The sequence below is a fragment of the Capricornis sumatraensis genome, chromosome 12, assembly GCF_032405125.1.
Source record: "Capricornis sumatraensis isolate serow.1 chromosome 12, serow.2, whole genome shotgun sequence".
Classification (NCBI taxonomy): Eukaryota; Metazoa; Chordata; class Mammalia; order Artiodactyla; family Bovidae; genus Capricornis; species Capricornis sumatraensis.
In genome coordinates this window covers 26,113,908-26,138,565 of record NC_091080.1, presented here as the reverse complement: position 1 = coordinate 26,138,565, position 24,658 = coordinate 26,113,908, and the positions used below count along the sequence as shown (strand labels likewise).

The window sequence follows — 24,658 nt, the reverse complement described above, 5'->3', positions numbered from 1 at the left end:
AAATAAAACAAAAAATAACAGTAAGGAACTCTTTTTTTTTTTTTTGCTGAGTGCCCCAGCATCTCTTCAGTACTTTGTGAGCAAAACAGTGAGAAAAAATGAATTAAATTTTATCTCTTCTTTGCCCCTACAACTATTAATAGAATGTGCCTTTATAATACAGTGTAAAGAATCTGAAAGAGTACCTCACTTAGGAACAGGAAATGATAATATCAAGCCTATTTATTAACTAAAAATTTTTTTTAATTCTTTTGTATATTTAATTGAATTGCTTAACAGTATTGTCTTGGTTTCTGCCAAACAACAACATGAATCAGCCATAGGTACATATGTCTACTCCCTCTTGAACCTCCCTCCCACCTTTCTCCCCATCCCACCCCTCTAGGTTGTTACAGACCCCTGTTGTGAGTTCCCATGGGCTATCTATTTCACATATGATAACGTAGGTTTCCAGGCTACCCTCTCCATACATCCCACCCTCTCCTTCCTCCTACCCCCAATCATGTCCTAAAGTCTGTTCTCTATATCTGTGTCTCCATCACTGTCCTGCAAAGCCTACTTACTCATTTTATGTTCATTTTACCTTTCCTCTGTATTAAAATTGTGTATATGTGTGTGTGTTTGTGTGGGAGCTGGAAATAGAGGTCAGTTCAGTCAGTCAGTTCAGTCGCTCAGTCGTGTCCAGCTCTTTGCGACCCCATGAATCGCACCATGCCAGGCCTCCCGGTCCATCACCAACTCCCGGAGTTCACTCCAACTCACATCCATCGAGTCAGTGATGCCATCCAGCCATCTCATCCTCTGTCGTCCCCTTCTCCTCCTGCCCCCAATCCCTCCCAGCATCAGGGTCTTTTCCAGTAAGTCAACTTTTCTCATGAGGTGGCCACAGTATTGGCGTTTCAACTTCAGCTTCAGTCCTTACAGTGAATACCCAGGACTTACCTCCTTTAGGATGGACTGGTTGGATCTCCTTGCTGTCCAAGGGACTCTCAAGAGTCTTCAACACCACAGTTCAAAAGTGTCAATTCTTCGGTGCTCAGCTTTCTTCACAGTCCAACTTTCACATCCATACATAACCACTAGAAAAACCATAGCCTTGACTAGATGGACCATTGTTGGCAAAGTAATGTCTCTGCTTTTTAATATGTTATCTAGGTTGGTCATAACTTTCCTTCCCAAGAGTAAGCGTCTTTTAATTTCATGGCTGAAATCACCACCTGCAGTGATTTTGGAGCCCCCAAAAATAAAGTCTGACACTTTCCCCATCTATTTCCCATGAAGTGATGGGACCAGATGCCATGATCTTCGTTTTCTGAATGTTGAGCTTTAAGCCAACTTTTTTACTCTTCTCTTTCCCTTTCTTCAAGAGGCTTTTTAGTTCCTCTTCACTTTCTGCCATAAGGGTGGTGTCATCTGCATATCTGAGGTTATTGATATTTCTCCTGGCAATCTTGATTCCAGCCTGTGTTCTTCTAGCCCAGCATTTCTCATGATGTACTCTGCATATAAGTTAAATAAGCAGGGTGACAATATAGCCAATCTGATCACAAGGACCACAGCCTTATCTAACTCAATGAAACTAACCCATCCATGTGGGGCCACCCAAGATGGACGGGTTATGGTGGAGAGGTCTGACAGAATGTGGTCCACTGGAGAATGGAATGGCAAACCACTTCAGTATTCTTGCCTTGAGAACCCCATGAACAGTATGAAAAGGCAAAATGATAGGATACTGAAAGAGGAACTCCCCAGGTCAGTAAGTCTCCAATATGCTACTGGATCAGCAGAGAAATAACTCCAGAAAAGGATGAAGGAATGGAGGCAAAGCAAAAGCAATACCCAGTTGTGGATGTGACTGGTGATAGAAGCAAGGTCCGATGCAGTAAAGAGCAATATTGCGTAAGAACCTGGAATGTCAGGTCCATGAATCAAGGCAAATTGGAAGTGGTCAAACAGGAGATGGTGAGAGTAAACGTCAACATTCTAGGAATCCGCGAACTAAAATGGACTGGAATGGGTGACTTTAACTCAGATGACCATTATATCTACTACTGCGGGCAGGAATCCCTTAGAAGAAATGGAGTAGCCATCATGGTCAACAAGAGTCTGAAATGCAGTACTTGGATGCAATCTCAAAAACGACAGAATGATCTCTGTTTGTTTCCAAGGCAAACCATTCAATATCACAGTTATCCAAGTCTATGCCCCAACCAGTAATGCTGAAGAAGCTGAAGTTGAACGGTTCTATGAAAACCTACAAGACCTTTTAGAACTAACACCCAAAAAAGATGTCCTTTTCATTATAGGGGACTGGAATGCAAAAGTAGGAAGTCAAGAAACACCTGGAGTAACAGGCAAATTTGGCCTTGGAGTACAGAAATAGAGGTAGGGATATCTTAGTCTGCTTGGGCTGCCATAACAAAATATCACAGGGTGGAAGGCTCAAACAGGAGAAATGTATTTCTTATAGTTCTGGAGGTTGTAAGTCCAAGGTCAAGGTTATCAGCAGGGTGGGTTTCTCTTGGGGCTTCTCTCCATGGCGTGCAGATGGCTTCATTCTTGCTCTGTCCTTACACAACCTTTTCACTGTGTGCATATGTCCCTGGTGTTCCTTTTTTCTTATATGGAAGCCAGTTATAGTAGATCAGGGCCTCACTTTTATGGCTTTATCACCTCCTTTAAGGCCCTATCTCCAAATATAACACATGATGTCTTATGGCTTCAACACAGGAATTGGGGGTAGCGTGGGGCTTCCCAGGTGGTGCTACTGGTAAAGAGCCTGCCTGCCAAAGCAGGAGTGGTAAGAGACTTGGGTTCGATCCCTGGGTCAGGAGGATGCCCCAGAGGGGGGCATGGCTACCCATTCCAGTATTCTTGCCTAGAGAATCCCATGGACAGAGGAGCCTGCTGGGCCACAGTCTGTAGAGTCACAGAGTCTGACACAACTGAAGCAATTTAGCATGCACACACGGGGAGAGAAGAATTCAGTCTCCAACAGTGGGTATTTGTAAGAACCTCTGGTCTCAAATTTCTTTTAACTACTCATTTTCTGATCTTCACGACCCAGATAATCACGATGGTGTGATCACTCACCTAGAGCCAGACATCCTGGAATGTGAAGTCAAGTGGACCTTAGAAAGCATCACTATGAACAAAGCTAGTGGAGGTGATGGAATTACAGTTGAGCTATTTCAAATCCTGAAAGATGATGCTGTAAAAGTGCTACACTCACTATGACAGCAAATTTGGAGAACTCAGCAGTGGCCACAGGACTGGAAAAGGTCAGTTTTCATTCCAATCCCAAAGAATGGCAATGCCAAAGAATGCTCAAACTATCGCACAATTGCACTCATCTCACATGCTAGTAAAGTAATGCTCAAAATTCTCCAAGCCAGGGTTCAGCAATACGTGAACCGTGAACTTCCAGATGTTCAAGCTGGTTTTAGAAAAGGCAGAGGAACCAGAGATCAAATTGCCAGTATCCACTGGATCATTGAAAAAGCTAGAGAGTTTATTGACTATGCCAAAGCCTTTGACTGTGTGGATCACAATAAACTGTAGAAAATTCTGAAAGAGATGGGAATACCGGATCACCTGACCTGCCTCTTGAGAAACCTATATGCAGGTCAGGAAGCAACAGTTAGAACTGAACATGGAACAATAGACTGCTTCCAAATAGGAAAAGGAGTACGTGAAGGCTGTATATTGTCACCTTGCTTATTTAACTCATATGCAGAGTACATAATGAGAAATGCTAGGCTGGAAGAAGCACAAGCTGGAATCAAGATTGCCGGGAGAAATATCAATAACCTCAAATATGCAGATGACACCACCCTTATGGCAGAAAGTGAAGAGGAACTAAAAAGCCTCTTGAAGAAAGGGAAAGAGGAGAATAAAAAAGTTGGCTTAAAGCTCAACATTCAGAAAACAAAGATCATGGCATCTGGTCCCATCACTTCATGGGAAATAGATGGGGGAACAGTGGAAACAGTGTCAGACTTTATTTTTGGGGGCTCCAAAATCACTGCAGATGGTGACTGCAGCCATGAAATTAAAAGACTTACTCTTGGAAGAAAAGTTATGATCAACCTAGACAGCGTATTCAAAAGCAGAGACATTACTTTGCCAACAAAAGTCCGTCTAGTCAAGGCTATGGTTTTTCCTGTGGTCATGTATGGATGTGAGAGTTGGACTGTGAAGAAAGCTGAGCACCGAAGAATTGATGCTTTTGAACCGTGGTGTTGGAGAAGACTCTTGAGAGTCCCTTGGACTGCAAGGAGATCCAACCAGTCCACCCTAAAGGAGATCAGTCCTGGATGTTCTTTGGAAGGAATGAGGCTGAAGCTGAAACTCCAATACTTTGGCCACCTCATGTGAAGAGTTGACTCATTGGAAAAGACTCTGATGCTGGGAGGGATTGGGGGCAGGAGGAGAAGGGGACGACAGAGGATGAGATGGCTGGATGGCATCACTGACTGGATGGACATGAATTTGAGTGAACTCTGGGAGTCAGTGATGGACAGGGAGGCCTGGCGTGCTGCAATTCATGGGGTTGCAAAGAGTCGGACATGACTGAGTGACTGAACTGAACTGAACTAGTCTCAAACTTCTTTTAACAACTCTACTCCTTTTCTGAAATGTTAAGTTAAACTACAAGGTTTTTGTAACTGTTGTGCGATGGAAAGTATTTATTTTCCTAGAGACCATATGGCCTTTTAATTTTTCTAATCATAGTAAAACCTATATAACATAAAAATTTTGCCACTCCAACCATTAAAAACTATAGTTCAGTGACTTTGAGTGCATTCCCAATCTTTTGCAACCATGACCAACATCTGTTCCCCAAATTTTTCATCATCCCAAACAGAAATCCTAAAACCGTTAACAATAGTTTCTTGTTCACCACCCATAGGAGCCCCAGGTGGTTTCTAACTGACTTTTTGTCTCAATGAGTTTGCTATTCCAGGTATTTTTTGATCCCACTTTTTATAGATCAAAGAATGATTGAACATGAAGGGACCTGGAAGACCAAGCACCTCTTGGTACAGATGAAGCATTTGGGCTGAGACAGATGAAGTGGCTTGTCCATATTAACATCCCTATTTAAAGGCAAAACAGAATCTGAAACACAGATTGACTCTAGATGGCTCTTTCAAACAAAAGTTTGAAATCTCTAGAAAGACAGTCACAAAATGAGAATCTGAGGCGACACTGTTCATTACAGTAGCCTCTAGCCACATGTGGGCATGGAACACTAGAAATGTGGCTTGTCCAAACTGAGACGTGCAATGAATGTGAAATATACACCAGACCCTTCCAATGAAAAAGTAACACAAAATATCTCACGAGTCATTTTTATGTTGATTACATTTGAAATGATAAACTTGTACCTATGGGGTTAAATAAAAGTATTCAAAGGTAACAACTATCAAAAATGGTTTTTCCAATGGCATTATTGATTAAAAACTAACGCAAATATTTGGAAAGACCTGAGCACAACATTTCCTTGGGTGCGAGGGGAATGTTTAACAAACGTTAAGTTTGTTTCTGTTGCATTAAAAGGAAGGAAATCAAGCAAGCTTAAGTAAGAAAGGCAGACTCTGTAAGGATAATGGAAGCCAAGGACCAGGATTCAGGCAGACCTTGGAAATAGACTGAAACTGGGCCTGGAGCACCTTAGGGGACTCAGTGGTCCTTTCTCTGCTCATCTCATCTCTGCAATGCACACTGGCCTTCTCTGTGTCCCAATCCATGTGATGATGACGACAATGATGATAAACAATAGTTACTGAACACTCCGTATATGCCAGGCACTGGGCAAAGGATTTCATGATTTTTCCATTTAATAGAGAAAAGAAATTAAAGTATAGATAGGTTTTAAAAAATTCAATATCGTTTTGCCTGTTAGGACATGTACAAGAATTCTACTCTTTCTCACCTATTTGAAAAGACCCTGGCACTGGGAAAGATTGAGGGCAGGAGGAGACGGGGACGACAGAGGATGAGATGGCTGGATGGCATCACCGACTCAATGGACATGGATTTGGGTAGACTCTAGGAGTTGGTGCTGGACAGGGAGGCCTGGTGTGCTGCGGTTCATGGGGTTGCAAAGAGTCGGACATGACTGAGTGACTGAACTAAGCTGAACTGAACTAGAAGACTGATTGAAATACAAGTGGGGGATAAACAGCTTAAGGGCCAAAATAGAAGATTAGAATTTTTTTGTTGTTGTTACTGTTGAGTCTTAACAATTAGCAGTGCCTTATAGAGTAAATGGCATTTTTAAAAATAAAGCCAAAAAATATATATTTGAAATGAAAATTTCTAACTTGTTAGAAGTTGATGGTGCCAAATACCCATGTTGTGCCAAAAGTGGCTTTTTTTTTTTTTTTTAATGCAAAGCATCCATTGAATTAAAAGAATTTGTCTTGCTTGGCTGCTTCAGGAAGCCAGAGAACATATGGACAGTCAGATTTCCTGCAGGGCCAAGTAAGTTCTGTTGATGTTATATAGAATGGGAATTCCTGACAGTCCTTATAATGAAAGTCTAAAAGTGGTGTTCAATTTAAAGCCTCATCTTTAATTACCATTATTCTTTTCTATAAAGACTAATTTAGATTATATCAACTTTTGACTCATAGGTTAAAAAAAAAATCACCCAAGCCAGATAACTATAAAATGGCAATGCCAAGATTGAAATCAAGCAATAGGCTGATTAACAGTATGCTCCATAGCATCTGTTATAAACAATGGTTACCACCCCTAATGCCCAATTTGCATCTCCTAAAATAACAGCATTTGCTTCATAGATTTGCTGTGAAGATTGAATGAGATATTCCCTATAAGTTTTAGCAGACATACAACTTGTGTTCTTTGCAAGTCAGCTGGCACTGTTATTGTTATCTTCTTTGTTTTCAAGAGAGCAGCTTGAAACTAGAAACTGCATTTCCACTTCAAGTTATCGGTGGAGGGATTCTGATTGGCAGAACACAAGTGAAGGAGGCAATTTGAGGCTAATAAACTGTTTCTAGAAGAGATAATCTTTGGGGACAGAGGTGGCTCCCTGGGCCCCAACCCTTGACTTAGGTACAGAGAAGAGAAGTGTTAAGAGTCAGGCTGCCATCTAAAATGATGCTTACTCTAATTTCTCAAAGGAATAGACATGCATTATTCTGGCACCAAATATTGCCATCCCATTTTACTTACTAATCTTTTTAGCAGGTTAGAAGAAGCACAGACAGGAGACCTGAGTTCCCAAGTGAGACTTTTCTACTGTGGGCTATGTTCATTAGTGATTTTTAAACTACACACATCTGGCTTTCCCCATGGCTCTGCAGTAAGAAATTTGCCTGCAGTGCGGGAGACGCAAGACACATAGTAGGTTTGATCCCTGGGTCGGGAAGATCCTCTGGAGAAGGAAAAGGCAATCCACTCCAGGATTCTTGCCTGAAAAATCCCATGGACGGAGGAGCTTGTCTGGCTATAGTCCAAAGTGTCTCACAGAATCTGACTCAACTGAGCACAAGAGCAACCAAACTATACACATCAGAAAAACCAGCCTTACAATAATTGGAGAAGATGGGGCTTCTTTCTCTCATGTAACCACACATTCAGAGGCAGAGCTGGCGTTTCTGACATTCTCACAGCCACTTTCTTGAGGCTGCAAGACAGCAAGATAGGCCACAACTGGTGGATTGTTTGCTATGAGGGCATATAAATTTTGAATTCAAAATAAACACAGACATTTTTAAAAAACATTATTTATCTATTTGGCTGCACTGGGTCTTTGTTGTCTCAGGAAGGATCTTCACTCTTCACTCTGGCACGTGGTTTCTTTGTTTTCCCTTTCTTTTAGTTTCGGTATGGGAACTCTTAGTTGCTGCTTGTGGTATCTAGTTCCCTGACCAGGGACTGAGCTCCAGGCGCCCTGCATTGGGAGTACACAGCATTGATGACACTGTCACAAACACGTTTAGAGCTCTCAACCAAATCCGTTTATCTAAAAATGTTACTCCCGAGATATTAGGAGAATACATTGCCAGGGAGGTCATAAATAGGAAGTGTAGCCCCTTATAATTCCACTCCATCGATTTCACTCCAGGGGAGGGTGCCTCAAGTTCCTCGTGCTCAGAAATCTACTGTGGAACTTACCCTGAGTCGGAACCAGAAGTAAAGGCGGTGGCTGATTTCTTGAGAAGAAATATCAAGCACATAAAAGCTTATATCAGCATGCATTCCTACTCCCAGAAGATAGTGTTTCCCTATTCCTACAGCCGAAGCAGAAGCAAAGACCATGAGGAGCTGGTAAGTGCTGCTTAATTCATTTTTTGTTAGCATTTCATAAGTAAAATAATACTTAGTTTAAGAATCGAAAACTGTGGGGGAAACTATTCTCCCCTAGAGTACAAAGGGGGACAGACGCTTTCTATCTTGATCTAACTCTTTTGAGAGTCACCCTGGGCCAGGGTTCATTGAGAGATTGTGAAGAACTGAGCCTTCCTCTGAGGACGTGAACTTCTGTCCAGCAGAGGGGCTACCTAGGAAAGCGTCAGACAAGCTCTTGGGATGTCAGGAGGGAACCAGTCCACCTTGACCTGACCTGCATATGAAGCCAAGGACAAGACTTTCTGGAATTACTGGTCTGTTTGTGGTGACTAGTTTTCTATGCCAGCCTGCCACAGGTCAAGTCTTGGCACAATACTTACTGATCTGATATTAGCATTGGGAATTGCTTTTATACTGACCTCCCTTACTTGCAGGGATTTGGTCCTATTAAAAGCAACTCCAAATTCAGCATTGAGGCAAGACCATCCCTCCTGTTTTGGAATGCAGTGGATGGTACAGTGAGTTCAAAGAGGACTTACACAGCCTGCTAGTCCCTCAACCACTCTTTGGTCGCAGATATTCTATGCTTGGGTAAGATGACGAAAGATGAGGATGTAAGGGTTCTTGATGGATTGTGGTTAGGTTTGAGCAAGCCATCACCCCAGATGTTCTCTAGTCAATGGAAGTGCTATGGCAACATTCTAGCTCTTGCCCAAGTTCTGATCATTATGTAGTGGTTTATTTCTCATTGACTTGTTTTGTCCTGGTTCTCTTAACAGAATAAACTATAGCCATGTTAGGGGCCAGCGATTCCTGATGACAAACATAAAGTTATTTGCAGTTGCTAAAAATAACTCCTTTAGAACAGAAACATACTTGGTACTTAGGATTCCTTTTTCTTCTCAAGGGAAAATTTTTAAGGAAAGCTCCTTGATTGGTGATTGAAGAAGTGAGAGGATATTTATTATGATCTGGAAATAGATTTAATGTGATTTTGAGTTATTTTTGGACTGCTATTATCACAACTGTTTGTTGAGTTATTACGTGTGAAACACTGGTTTGATGGACACTGAAAGAAGCACTGGATAGGGTCCTGCCCTTTAAGAGAATAGTATATGGTTAGAGAGCTCATGCATTAGCAAATGGTACAGATTGCTCTGCTCTAAGGCAGTGGTCCCCAACTTTTTGTCACCAGGGATCGGTGGGGGGGGTTAGTTTTGGGGGTGATTCAAGCATGTTACATTTATTATGCCACTGCTGATCTGACAGGAGGTGGAGCTTAGGCTGTAAAGCGAGTAATGGGGAGCAGCTGTAAATACAGATGAAATTTCACTAGCCTGCCTGTCGCTCGCCTCCTGCTGTGTGGCCTGGTTCTACTCTGTGGTCCGGAGTTTGGTGACCCTGCTCTATAGTATGAAAAGTCAGAGTGTTAGTTACTCAGTCTTCTTCGACTCTTGGCAACCCCATGGACTGTGGTCCTCCAGGCTCTTCTGTCCATAGAATTATCCAACCAAGAATACTGGGAAGAAGAGCCATTCCCTTCTTCAAGGGAATAACTGTTAGATAAGTGGCACAGATGGTACAACTCCCTTCTGACTGGGATAGCTAAGGGTGGCCTTATTAATTCATTCAGAGGGAAACAGATGAGTGAGGGGATAAAGTCTCCACCTTGAGGACTTAAAATGGCATCTGGTCCCATCACTTCATGGGAAATAGATGGGGAAACAGTGGAAACAGTGGCTGACTTTATTTTGGGGGGGCTCCAAAATCACTGCAGATGGTGATTGCAGCCATGAAATTAAAAGACGCTTACTCCTTGGAAGAAAAGTTATGACCAACCTAGATAGCATATTAAAAAGCAGAGACATTACTTTGTCAGCAAAGGTCCATCTATCCAAGGCTATGGTTTTTCCAGTAGTCATGTATGGATGTGAGAGTTGGACTATAAAGAAAGCTGAGCGCTAAAGAATTGATGCTTTTGAACTATGGTGTTGGAGAAGACTTGAGAGTCCCTGGGATGGCAAGGAGATCCAATCAGTCCATCCTAAAGGAGATCAGTCCTGGGTGTTCATTGGAAGGACTGATGTTGAAGCTGAAACTCCAATACTTTGGCCACCTCATGCAAAGAGTTGACTCATTTGAAAAGACCCTGATGCTGGGAAAGATTGAGGGTAGGAGGAGAAGGGGACGACAGAGGATGAGATGGTTGGATGGCATCACCGACTCAATGGACATGGGTTTGAGTAAACTCTGGGAGTTGGTGATGTACAGGGAGGCCTGGCGTGCTGTGGTTCATGGGGTCACAAAGAGTTGGACACGACTGAGTGACTGAACTGAACGGAACTGAAGATGTAACATACTGTAAAGAAGAAGGAGTGATAAAGTGCTAGTGAAGTCAAGGAGCAGGTACAGTTTCAGACAATATTGAAAGATAGGATTTATATAAGTGGACAGGGAGGAGAAGACTTTCTAAGCAGAGGCCACAGCTTCCCCACAGGAATTACGTTCAGGGAAATGTAGGGGCAAGAAAAGGAAGTTGATCCCTCAGAAAGCAGATGAGGTCCATTTGTGAAGAACAGTTGGCTTGTTTGAATGTCAGAATAAACTTACATTTTATTCTGTAGATCATGTAGTTCCATTGAAACTTATTTTGAGCAGGGGGTGACACAGCATCATATCCACTGATATTCCTTGGGGTCATTCAAAGGCGCAACAGTAAATACTATAATGCTAGTGCCAGTTTCAGAAAGATCTGCATAAACTAGAAACAAAAATAATGGAACAGTGAATTTAGTTACCATCTTGCTGCACTCCAGGGATATAATCTTTTTTATTTGATGAGTCTTTGCACATTTTACACAAAAAAAGAAATAGAGTGTGTGAGAAGGATGAGAAGGGAATCATCCATTACCTGAGATGTGCGTATTGTTTAGAGAAGCTGAGTTTAAAGCTTGATGATAATTTTGCCTCGTTGTTTGTCTTTGAAATATAGTTATGTCTTACAGCATAACTTTGTTATGTAGGCTTTGTTTTACAAAATAAATGAATTCCTTAAAAAGGCATGTGAGAATTCTTTTTCCTTCAAATTCAATAAAAATTTTATTATATTGGAAGGATCTGTGTTTGTAAGCCACCCAACTGTGATTTCCATAAACAGAAAAACATTTTTAAAAGTTAATTTATTCTTTTCAATCTACCTTTTGGATAAATGCAGATTTTTCATTATACCATTTTCCCTCAGCTTTATTGAGATATAACTTTTAATTTTGTGTAAATTTAAAGTGTACAGTGTGATTATTTGATACATATATATACCGTGAAATGATCAGAATAAAGTTAATTAATATATTCATCACCTCACATAATTCTTTTTTCTTTTGTGGTAAGAACCCTTAGTATCTATTCTCTTAGCAACTTTTAAGTATGTAAAATAGTATTGGTAACTAGAGTCATCAGACTATATTTTAGATCCTCAGAAATTGTTCACCATATAACTGACCAGTATCTCCATTTTCTTCCCACCTCCACCCCAGCCCCTGACAACAACCGTTCTATTTCTTTATATCTACAGCGTGATTCAAGTACTATATGATTTTCTTTTAGAAACGTGTACCTATCTTCTTTTAAAGTTGCACATTAGCTGAAATTCCATATTCTGTTGATTTCAGTCTCTAGTGGCCCAGGAAGCAGTCTACGCTATGGAGAATATTCATAGAAATATCAGATATACACATGGCAGTGGTTCAGAAAGTTTATGTAAGTATTTCTTCTTCAGATCTTGGGGGGCTGTGAGGTACTAAAGAAATTTGTGTTTGGTTTTTCTGTGTGGATTTAATTTTTCTAAGCGGAATCTTTTAAAACATGGTCACACGTAAAACAATTGGATTATAACAATTGGAAATGGAAGAATAATAGCTATGACATTGTTGAACAAAGCTACATTAATACACATACTAAAAAGGAGCCAAAATGACTCTTAAGAAATTATGCTCTTTCCTATGGAGTAGGGATTATAGAATTGGTATCACATTAGTTGACTGAAGCAGAAAAGGTCATACAAGTTCAAAAGAATGTTTAAGATGCCCAAGGCCACCATGTAAGGTTGTGCAGGTTGAACACTGTACAAATCTAGGAATGCCATTTACATTAGATGCTTTTAAGTGACAACCTGTGTCCAAGAGTATAGCTCATGGCATGCTGGAGTTGAACATCCTTTGTTTATATCACGCTGATGCGAACAGGTATGTGGCATGTTCTTAACAAATATCTTAATCTCTGCTGGGAGGTATTTATTGAGGGATTCCTTTGTATCCACAGAGGGAATAACAAACGATTTTGCTCTTTTTGAAACTGGGGGGTGGGACAAGAGAAGAGAAAACAGAAAATAAGCATGTAACAAGCCATCAGCAAACTATAATCCACAGGCCGAATCTAGCCCACTGCTTGTTTTGGGATAGCTTGTAAGCTAAGAATGGTTTTTCTATTTCTTAAATGGTTGAAGAAAACCAAAAGAAGAATAAGATTTTGTGACACGTGAAAATTACATAAAATTCACATTTCAACGTCCACAAATAGTTTTATTTGAGCACACTACACTCATTCACTTGCATATTGTCTATATAACTTTCATGACAGTGGAATTAAGTAGCTGTGTCATAGACTACGTGGCCCTCAAAGCCTAAAATATTAATTATCTGGTTCTTTACAGAAAAAGCTTGCCAATCTCTGATGTAAACAATTAAATAGTAAAGTATAGTATAATCCCAGTGATAATGAAGAACATGAAATAAGCATATTTATTGTTGCTGTTGTTCAGTTGCTCAGTCATGCCCAGTTCTTTGCAACCCCATGGACTGCAGCACACCAGGCCTCCCTGTCCATCACCAACTCCCACAGCTTACTCAAACTCATGTCCATTGAGTCAGTGATGCCATCCAACCATTTCATCCCCTGTCATCCCCTTCCCCTCCTGCCTTCAATCTTTCCCAGAAGCATCAGGGTCTTTTCCAATGAGTAAGTTCTTCACACCAGATTGCCAAAGTATTGGAGTTTCAGCTTCAGCATCAGTCCTTCTAATGAATATTCAGGGTTGATTTCTTTTAGGATCTACTGGTTTGATCTCCTTGCAGTCCAAGGGATTCTCAAGAGTCTTCTCCTAAATAAGTGTAAAGGTTTGAAAATAACTACCAGAGAGAGATGCAACTTAGCCCAGGTGGCCTAGGAAGATCTTTCTCGGTAGGTGACATGTCTGTGAGGCCTACCCTGCAAGTGGCTGCCAAATAAAGGTGTGGGGAAGATCCAGGGAGTGAGAATGGCATGTAAAAAGGCTTTGAGATAATATACTTGAAGTCCCAGAATTTCCTTCAACTGGTATGATCTACAGGGGGGGTGAAAACATTCATACTGAATAAATTACCTGAGTACATGAGGCTTTATTACCACAAAGTTCAGAATCTTCCTCCTCTTCCTCAATGATTCCAGACAATCCCAGGACAAACTGAGGCCAGACTGGTCCACATGATATTTCTGCCTTTTGCTGTCACAGTCTGTCTCTGCCTTTGCTGACCCAGGTCCTTGCTCTAGGCCACAGCTTCCTTTCATAAATCACCCCTTTCTTGATTCCCATCATCTTCTCTACTATTGTTCCTTCAGGGCTAGAGGAATTTCTAGAGAAACATCCTGTTTTGATGAAATAATTCCATCTTCATGCATGCATTCATTCAATACAAATCTGTGTGTATGTGTAAGCACAAAAATATAGTTGGAAGAATAAATGCCAGATATTAATAATAACTATTAGAAACATTTGCTGAATGAGTAACTTAACTAATGCACTGTTGATCAATATTTTTCAGTACTTCAGGAAAGACTTGTGTAATTAATTCAAGTACAGGTATTAGAAAGAAGAAAAGTGGTCACTTTGCTTCTTATATGATCGTCTACCTGGAAAACAGTAGGAAATCAACCAAAAATATTATTAACAATCCAAGAGTTGAGTAAGGTGACTGACTATGAACTAAACATATTTAAATCTATAACTTACATACCAAAAATAATTAGGAAGAAAATAAGTGGAAATAAGTTTCAACTGCCCCTTCCAATATACATGTATACACATGCAGACATATATATAGGTAGATACATATGTACATAGATTCATTGTTAAATGTATATGTGCGCACATATACAAATCCAATGATCGTGATGAAAAACTTAGAGAACTTTACTGGTGTACATAAATGAAGACAAATGAGAAACCTACTGGTTTTTGAGTGGGAAAGCAATATTAAAAAAAGTGCCAATTATCCTGAATTAGTTTGTGTATTTAATGCAGCCCCAATGAACGCTTAAATAACTTTGAACTTCATTTATTTATTTGTTTTTAATTTTTTGGCTGTGCCTCATGGCATGAGGGATCTTAGTTCCCTGACCAGGGATCAACCCTGTGCCCCCAGCAATGGAGTTAAACACTGGACTACCAGGGAAGTCCCTGAACTTTGAAAAAATATACTTGGTAGGAGAACTTGTAAAATTCTGAAAAATAAGACTAATAAGAGAGAATCTGCTCCAACCAAGTATTAAAACACATTACAGTCCTGTTGTAGTTACAGTGTTGTTCTAATTATGGTAATTATAAAGAAACAAAGAAGCAACTGTGCATAAATAAGAATATTCATTGTAAAGGAACTCAGCCTGGAAGAGACAGATCAATAGTAAGGGAATAGTGAGGACAGAAAGACAGATATACAACATCTAGTATCTCACAAAGAAGGCATTTCAAACAGTTAAGAATGTTCAACTATTGGGGTTGGAAAAACCGGTAAGTTGCTTAGGAAAAAAAAGTGTATTTGGATTACTAACATGTCTTTCTCCAACATAAATTCCAGATACATAAACCAAATTGAAAGCTAAATTACCAAATAAGACAAAAAATTCTCCACATATTACAGAAGGCTAAGAACATAAACGTTGTTTTGTAAGTAATCTATAAAATGAATCAAGAAAAATGAACAAAGAAAATGGATAAAAAATATAAAGATGGACAATAAATATATCAAAATGTCCAAATCACTCACAATCAAACATAAAGTAAGACAATTTGATATTATTTTTCACCCATAAAATTGCCAGAAATGTATGATTCCCACAGATGGTGTGGGAAGGGGAAGTGGACATATTCATACCCAGCTAATGGAGGTATAGACTGCTCAATTCTTTTGAAGGCTATTTGGCAACAGGTAGCTCATCAGTGGGAGAAGGCAATGGCACCCCACTCCAGTACTCTTGCCTGGAAAATCCCATGGATGGAGGAGCCTGGTAGGCTGCAGTCCATGGGGTCTCGAAGAGTCGGACACGACTGAGCGACTTCACTTTCACTTTTCACTTTCATGCATTGGAGAAGGAAATGGCAACCCACTCCAGTGTTCTTGCCTGGAGAATCCCAGGGACGGGGGAGCCTGGTGGGCTGCCGTCTCTGGGGTCGCACAGAGTTGGACACGACTGAAGCGACTTAGCAGCAGCAGCAGCAGCTCATCATTGAAAAGTGCATGCCTTTAGACTACAGAATCTGCTTCTAGGAAAGAATATTCTAAAGAAACAATGAAGCAATTATGGATAAACAAGGATGTTCATTGTAAAGTTGTTTCTATTAATTAGAAAAAAACTCCTAAAGCGCTCTAGCTAAATAATTATTAAAATTAATCATACCAGCTTTACAGAGCAATGCTATGAGATCATTAAAAATGATATGGTAGATTTGAACCCATTAATACATACAGCAACAGTTAGAACTGGACATGGAACAACAGACTGGTTCCAAATAGGAAAAGGAATACGTCAAGGCTGTATATTGTCACCCTGCTTACTTAACTTCTATGCAGAGTACATCATAAGAAACGCTGGGCTGGAAGAAGCACAAGCTGGAATCAAGATTGCCGGGAGAAATATCAATCACCTCAGATATGTAGATGACACCACCTTTATGGCAGAAAGTGAAGAAGAACTAAAGAGCCTCTTGATGAAAGTGAAAGAGGAGAGTGAAAAAGTTGGCTTAAAGCTCAACATTCAGAAAACGAAGATCATGGCATCTGGTCCCATCACTTCATGGGAAATAGATGGGGAAACAGTGGAAACAGTGTCAGACTTTATTTTGGGGGGCTCCAAAATCACTGCAGATGATGATTACAGCCATGAAATTAAAAGATGCTTACTCCTTGGAAGAAAAGTTATGACCAACCTAGAGAACATATTGAAAAGCAGAGACATTACTTTGCCAACAAAGGTCCATCTAGTCAAGGCTATGGTTTTTCCAGTGGTCATGTATGGTTGTGAGAGTTGGACTATGAAGGAAGCTGAGCACCAAAGAATTGATGCTTTTGAACTGTGGTGTTGGAGAAGACTCTTGAGAGTCCCTTGGCCTGCAAGGAGATCAGCCCTGGGTGTTCTTTGGAAGGAATGATGCTAAAGCTGAAACTCCAGTACTTTGGCCACCTCATGCAAAGAGTTGACTCATTAGAAAAGACTCTGATTCTGGGAAGGATTGGGGGCAGGAGGAAAAGGGGACGACAGAAGATGAGATGGCTGGATGGCATCACCGACTCGATGGTCGTGGGTTTGGGTGGGCTCTGGGAGTTGGTGATGGACAGGGAGGCCTGGCGTGCTGAGATTCATGGAGTCGCAAAGAGTCAGACAGGACTGAGTGACTGAACTGAACTGAACTGAATACATACAGCTGCTCAGGATAGATTATGTTTAGAAATGTTACTGAACTGCTTGCATAGAATGATCTTATTTATTTGGGAAAAAAAATTATGTTCAAGTATGTACTGAAAAAGAAAGCACTAGAATATAAATGGTGATCATCACTTCTTGGTAGGGTTGCATGTGTAATTTTTCTTTTCTTCCTTAAACTGCTTTCCTTCAATCTCTATTTCCTTCCAGAAACTTATATAATAATCAGAAAAAGGCAAAGCTATTTTCATTTTTAGAAAAAATAAATCCCACCTTATTGAAACATCTGTATTTCAGAAAGTAATTTCTTTTTTTCTTTTTGTAGATCTAGCTCCTGGAGGTTCAGACGACTGGATCTATGACTTGGGTATCAAATATTCGTTTACAATTGAACTTCGAGATAAAGGCAAATATGGATTCTTGCTGCCAGAGAGTTACATCAGACCCACGTGTTCAGAAGCTCTGGCTGCTGTTGCTAAAATAGCTTCTCATGTTGTCAGGAATGTTTAATGCCCTTGATTTTTTCACTCTCTTCCCATATTTTAATTTACTGATTCCAGCCAAACCATTGTACCCATTTCTTTTTGACTTTTATCAGTAGTTTTGATCAAAGATTTTCTCATTCCTTGGTTTTGTCAAAGAACAAAATAAACAGTACCTTGAAATTAACGCTGACCAGGGTTTACTTTTTTTTTTTAATTTGTGAGAGGCTAGGTACTGGGTCTTGATCCGTGACATTTGACTAGCCATCTCAAGCAATTTCAATAACTAACTTCATGCAGATCATTGTATCCTAAACAAGGAAAGAAGGTTGTTAGAAGTACAGTCAAGGTTTCTGCTCCCAATTTACAGTAAATTTCTGCTGGCTCCTTCAAAGACGCAGTCGTGCTTGCCTTTTGCTCCACAGTTAAAGGCGACAGCTGTTACTGTCTGAGAAGGCAGAGGGGCATGAAAAGCAAAACAAATACCGCGCGTCTCTCCAGTTCAGCTGCTCAGTAAAAACTTTGAGGGAAATGAATAGCTGCAGTTATTTCGACAACAAATGTGCCATTCTGCATATTTACAATAGCCGTTTATTGTAAGAAATTATGTAATAAAATGAGAAATCTCTTTCTCTTAAATTCACTTTAAAAGTGGGAGTTTCTGCTCTCCCGGATTCCTGGTTTCTTCTCCAGGGATTTCAGCTAAAGCACAGATTTGTTGATTTTACCGAACGCCTCGGCGCCGACGTCACGCCCGGGAGGTGTGTCCACGAGGAAGGCGTAGCTTACCTGCTGACGACTAATCTGGAGGCCGGAAGTTGCCTCGATCTTCTGAGGAACAGGGCAAACTCTTGACTTCCGGCGGCGTTCTGAGGCCTGACAGTGTTTTCCTTGTCTTTTCTTACTCTCCAGTCTCTTTCTTTCTTTCTTTTTTCCCCTACGTCCCAGGCTGGCTCGACCTTGGCGAAGCGGCGAGCGGGCTCTGCTTCCCAGCCATCCCGGAGTCCCTCGCTAGCCGAGGGCCTGTTCCCGGGGTCCGCGCGCGCACCTCCCTCTCGCCGTCGTCTCCCCGGGGCCGGGCGCGGGGACACAGTCGCCTCCCCCGCTCCTCGGAGCTGAGGCGGCGGTGCCACCTCCGAACTGCGCTTGCGAAAGAAGCTCGGGAAGGAGGTAAGCTTGAATCCTGTGGATTGGTGTGGGTCCCGGGGGGAAAGGGGTTGGTTGGACGGGCCCAGGCTAGGGAGGCCCAACCGGTCCTCCCTCCTGCTTGGGTCACGCCGGGCTTTTCAGCCCTCCGTGAGTGTCCCATCCTTAACTCTGCGGAAGACCCCTGTGGCTCGTGCTGGGCTTCTCGCTGTCATCCTGAGGTGTTCTCAGGCGCGTTTGCCTGAGGGGGCCAGTGAATTCAGACGGAAAAGTTTGCTAGGTCACTACCATTTAATGTGAGCCTGGGAACTCTTGCGTGGTATTCTCATTTGTGTGAGATGGAAGGGTGCCGGAATATGGTCACGCATTCCCCAGACCTCTTAAGGAAAGGTATCTTTACTTTTGGTTATATTTGGGCTTGCTTATTTCCCGGCAGTGATAACGACTCAACGTTCTCGGAGTTAAGTAGCATTTAACTCCTTAAGTAGTTTGTCTTCATAGTCTGTCGGTAGTTTTGGCAGCTATCTGTCAGAAACCAGGGAAGGCGGGATGAAAGGCAAGGCTCAGATGTTTTGGCATAAGCTCTTTCTAAACAGGTGCAAACAATTTATGTGGCTGCAACTTTGAGTTGATGAGACCGCATTGTCGCTAGGATATTGGTTGTGGAGCCTAGGGTCAAGCCATTGGGTTATAGTCTGAGATTTTCAGATCATTTGAACTGCTTTGAAAATTGTGGGCGTGTGCAGCCTCTTCAGGTTTTTTATTTCTTTTTGAAGAAATAATTTTAAAAGTTTGGAAGGATCTTCACACCTCAAGTTTTCAGAGTTTTGCCAGACATACTGTTGCAGTAAACCTAGATGCTTATGCAGGACAATTCATTCGTGTGTGGTGCCGGCTACCGGGGTCTCCTTCTGCAGTGTTTGAATTTACTGACTTTAGAATCTAGGCGTCAATATTTTGGACAGTTCTGTGGACATATCTCTTGATTTTCGAATGAGTGAGAATTTAATGAAGTATTTAGATGATAACATGACAATTTCAACTGGAGACCAAGAATGTAGATGCTGGTATGTAGCGATTTGGGTCTGCAAAAATAGTTGTGAAAATTTTGTGAAAAATACTGTGACATTAAGACTGGGGGGATCTGGAAGGATCTAGTTTTGTCAGATGCACGCCTCTTTCTCACCTCCGAACTATTGGTGTTTGGAAATGAACATTGACTGCAGATTTTAAGATATGCACGTTTATCTGATTTGCATATTTGCATATTAATTTCTGTATAAGTTATTGAAAATTTAGCAGTCATTGGTGTTAGTTTGTATTGTAATATGCACTGACATTTACTTATAGAAAGCAGTTGTTTAGCGTATTTATTTACAGAATTGGTTTTCAGGGTTAGTCTTTCCTATCCACCCCCCCCCCCACCCCACCTTGCTCTCCTTTTCCTGTAGAGTTGAGTTGGAGCTATTTCAGCAGATATTTAGTAGCAGTTGAAATGTTAACTGGTTGGTTTACAAAGTGTCTTTTATTCTTTGTTTTGGTAGTTTTGTTTGTTGTGTTTCATTTTATAGTAGTTGCCAGCCTGGGATACTCTTCTTACATAGTCTTTTTAACAAAATGTGTCTTCCACACAGCACTAGTATATTGCCTTCCTTATGCTTGCATAGTCAGTTTAGATCTGACAGTTCTGTTCAGAATTTGCTTTTATTAAGTTGTTTTAGTCTGTCCACATATAAGCGATGTGCAAGATTGTTTATGAAAATTCTTTTATTCTAAAATTGTGAAGAAAAAATTCACAGTATGCATCAAATAAACTTTTTTCTTTCAAAACCAAGACATAAATATGATGAGATCTTTAACACTTTTAGAGTGCCAGTAGATAGGGATTTATTCTCCTACCAGTTGGTACCAGGAATTCTGTAGCTTTAATTGTTTAGTTATTTGACAGTTTCCTAATATGGTGCTTCTTATCCAGATAGAAGTGTTTTCATGCTTTCATTTATGCTAGTGGAGGATGAGATCTCAAAGATGTCATTGTGGATTGAAGTGAAAATACTAGAACTAATGTTTTATTGAAAGGTTTTAGTTATCAGGCTTCAGAAATAATTGTTTAAAAAGAGGCCCATTTGTGTTTTTCTTTTCTCAAATATTTTTGTAATATGAAGCTATGAATACATTGTGATATTTGTAAGTTAATGGGGGAAGGAAGACATTTCCCATTTATTAAGACTTTTTGTTGTGTCTTAATAGATTCAGACTTTGTGGCCATGTTTTCTGGTTTTTTGTTTTTTGGCCATACCTTGTGGCTTGCTTGATCGAAGTTCCCTAGCCAGGAATTGAGCCTGGGTCCTTAGCAGTGAAAACGCTGGGTCCTAACCACTGCAGCACCAGGGAATTCTCCTTATTTTCTTCTTCAGTTGAAAAAATATTAAAGCTTCTGATATTTATTTCTCTGCAAATGGAGAGGAAAAATAGGGGAATTACGGCAATAGACTTTCATCAGTGGCGCTGTGGCTTTGATAATGCTGGTGTTAGGGAAAGGCATGATAATGTGAGTGGGAGGGTGATTCCAACTTAGAACTAAAGAATAAATTGAAAACTGAGGGGAAGCCTTCAAAGTCTCTGAGATAGGGAAGACTTTAATATTTACATTTTAATCTTATCTCAATTTTCCCATATACATTGAAGCATTTAGTTATTGAAGTCTGTTCATATATTAATTGAAAGAATTTTCCCCTTCTCAGTCAAATCTACATTTTATTCTTTTGTGGTTTGTCTTTCTCTTTGTGCCAAATCTTTAGATTGAAAATTCTAATTCTCACATTATATGCAACCTAATTTTTAATTAATATATATGAGCAAATGCTTTTCCATTGTACAGTAGATTATGTGTGTATATTTAGACAAATAGGATTTAAAATATATTTTATATTTTTAATGCAAGCTTAAGGGATTTTATCTGTACAAAATCATAAATGCTTCATAGTAATATTTAGATAATTTGTTGACTACTGATAGAAGTTCCTAAATAGATGATCAGAAAAATTTCTCTATCAATTAGAAAACTTCAATTTCTACTTTTTCCCGCAGGGTTTTTTTTTTTTTTTCTGTCTAGAACCTCCCTGTAACCTAGACCTGTTTCTGATGCTCAGTGTTATTTTAGGCCATGTTTTGGTATTGTTGACTCTCTGAGAGAAGTGACTATGTCTTTACTTCATTGCTCATCTTCCCTAAGCTGGAAGACTCAACAGTAGCATAAGTAAAATTCTTGGGATAATCACCCTATAGGTGAATCTTGTAGTACTCGATGTCTCCTGTGAAAGCTACTTCATTTCTGTGGGAAGAAACTTTTAGAGTCAATACAAAGGAGGGGTAAGGTTGGATCATTAGTCCTCACTACATTGTCTATTGCAGCCCAAACCCCTTGAGGTCTTCAAAGTTTGTGTTAGGGATGGATCTAACATGGGAGAGAAGCTGTGAGACCATGCTTCCCAGCAGTAGGTCAGAGGAGGAGAGGGTCCTGATTCAGCCAACAGGTTATAGGCAGGGAAGAGAGGCAGTTTAATATCTGGAGCCCTCAGAAGGACAAGAAAAGAGATAATAGATGACCAGTGTTTCATGTATACTAAGAAATAGCTTGTTACCCCAATTGTGGAAAACACTACTGTTGATTTTTTTTTTTTTTTTGAAGAGGGAAGGTGTGTTGGAAGTAGGGTATGGTTGGGGATAGAGGTTTGGGGGGCAGACATGATCATTTCCTTTGATACTGGAAGGAAAAATGTAAGGTTAGGGTTAGTCATCTTGATGCAGCGTGGTGAGATAGTGTGCCTGTTCCCAAGTTGCAGGTAACTAGAAATAGCTAATCAACTTTTAGAACACATTCATTTTTAAGTTATTAATGTTTTTCAATTAGTGAATGTGAATTTGTGTATGCCTATATATTTTTATAGTAACAGATAATGAAATTTAAAAACTTTATCTTGTTACATATTTTTTATTGAATCTCAGTTATAAATTATAAAAAAGTTGTTTTTCTCAGTTAAGCAAAGCTCTACATTTTCTAGATCTTTTTCAACTCCACTTACCACTTATCTTGGCTTTTAGTTCTTTATTCAGTAAGTCAAATGTATGTATGGAATTTACCCACCTTTTCCTTTATAAATTCACATTAGGACTGAGAATGAGCTCAGGAAAAGTTAAATCAAAGATGATAATATTCATTGTTGTGTGGAAGCTGAAGAACATTTGATACATAAGTGATTTTATGTTGAACATATTCTTGTTCACTTATGGATGCTCTACATAATTTTTTTAAATTTGTAATTATTCTAAAGTTACTTTCTAACTTTTTAGAATCACTAGAAATTGATTCTAACCCTAACTAATGGTTACATTGTATATTAGAAAATAATCATACATATTTCCATTTTAAAACTACCATATTGTATCATATCATATATTTTTCTTTTGGTTCATTATCTGTTTGTCAACTGTTGTCCTTAATCTTTGGACCTTTTTAAAATGTGACTTGACAAGAAGTATCTAACTGGACCAAACATTGTTTATAATTTTTTTTTTTTATAAGTTTTGATTCTGTACTGCCGTGATTTAACTTCCTTGCAAGTCATGGGACCTTACTTTGACATCACAGTAACAAACATTGTAAACTTTATAGAGACCAGTTCTTTACCAAATGGAATTTCTACTTCTTTAGCTGACATCATTCATTCTAGTAGCATTTGCCTACTAACAAAAATTCAACTAATGTTTAGTGTATAAAGTGTGATATGGTTGGTTCCTTTGCTTTCTCTTAGGCATTTCTTGCCCGCTTCCCACAGTAGTATACCATCTAGATTATTCTAGGTCTAGAATTTAAGACTGTTTTCTAATATTTATCATAGTGCTTTTATCTGATATTTTCATTTCCAGTTGAATCACCTGATTGTATATTTTAGTTTCTAATGTTTTATTTGCTTTTGTAAAATATTTTCATAATATCTTTTCTTGTTACTAATAATGGAAAATAGCCTGTTTATTTCTTTTAGCACCTTTGGCTTTTATGTCAGTGCAGTATAGATTATTAAAACATCTTCACTGTTTCTAGTTGTTCATTCATCCGATCCTATTTTGAAAGAAAGTCATTTTATCAGTATTGAGGGTTTTTTCTGTTTTTTTTTTTTTTTTTGTAATACTGCAAAAGAATATTCCTGATTATACTGTTCATCTTTGGCTTGTGTAAAACAAAGGAAATACTTAAAATTTTCTCCCAGGCTGATTTTTGGAATGTACCTGATGTTATCACTGAAGTTGTATAAAACACAATTTCTACTCTAAAATTCTTACCTGAAGAAATTTTTGGCATAGCTTTCTTTTCCAGTAGACCAGTTGATGGAGAATGATAGCACACTTTTTCTTTAGAAGATAATTACTAAATTTTGAAACAGCTTTTATAAGGAACTTAGAAACTTTTTTATAGTGTTTTCTGAAATTAAATGTACTGTGGAAACTGTGTGAGTAGAATCTTATTCATTCTGTAGAAGAGGTAAAATTCTAGCTCCAAAGAATCAAAGTCCTAACAAATTACTAACAAGGTGTGTCTTAGAAGATAGTTTCTTCTGTTCCTCTGTTTACTTGTGACCTCTCCTGTCTTTTTTCCTTCTGAGAAAAATCCCTTGTAATTTTATAGTGTTATCTACCAGCTTATTTACTTGTAAGTTATTGGCTCAGATATTTAAAACTAAACAATTTTACAGTTTGCCTCTCTCTTTTTTGGTTAAAGTAGTACAAAATGTCAAAAATTAGAAGGAAGGTCACGGTGGAAAATACCAAGACCATATCTGATAGCACATCCCGAAGACCCAGTGTATTTGAAAGGCTTGGACCCAGCACTGGCAGTACAGCAGAGGTGAGTTGTCACTAGTATAGTCACAGGGGTTCTCCTTACTGTTCCTCAGATCCTTATTTATATCACAAAA

General features: G+C 39.6%; 2 protein-coding genes across 4 annotated transcripts in view; both read left to right on the top strand.

Annotated features, from left to right (window-relative positions):
* CPB2 (carboxypeptidase B2) overlaps positions 1-17,714 on the top strand; it is a 60,401-nt gene extending 42,687 nt beyond the window's left edge. For both annotated transcript variants that reach the window (XM_068984787.1, XM_068984786.1), the window contains 3 exons: positions 8,102-8,304; positions 11,994-12,081; positions 17,381-17,714. In XM_068984787.1, coding sequence (XP_068840888.1) covers positions 8,102-8,304; positions 11,994-12,081; positions 17,381-17,565 — 476 coding nt within the window. In that variant the 3' untranslated portion in view covers positions 17,566-17,714. The remainder of the gene's footprint in view (positions 1-8,101; positions 8,305-11,993; positions 12,082-17,380) is intronic.
* A 933-nt stretch (positions 17,715-18,647) lies between these two features.
* ZC3H13 (zinc finger CCCH-type containing 13) overlaps positions 18,648-24,658 on the top strand; it is a 106,510-nt gene continuing 100,499 nt past the window's right edge. For both annotated transcript variants that reach the window (XM_068984266.1, XM_068984265.1), the window contains exons 1-2: positions 18,648-18,707; positions 24,463-24,588. In XM_068984266.1, coding sequence (XP_068840367.1) covers positions 24,472-24,588 — 117 coding nt within the window. In that variant the 5' untranslated portion in view covers positions 18,648-18,707; positions 24,463-24,471. The remainder of the gene's footprint in view (positions 18,708-24,462; positions 24,589-24,658) is intronic.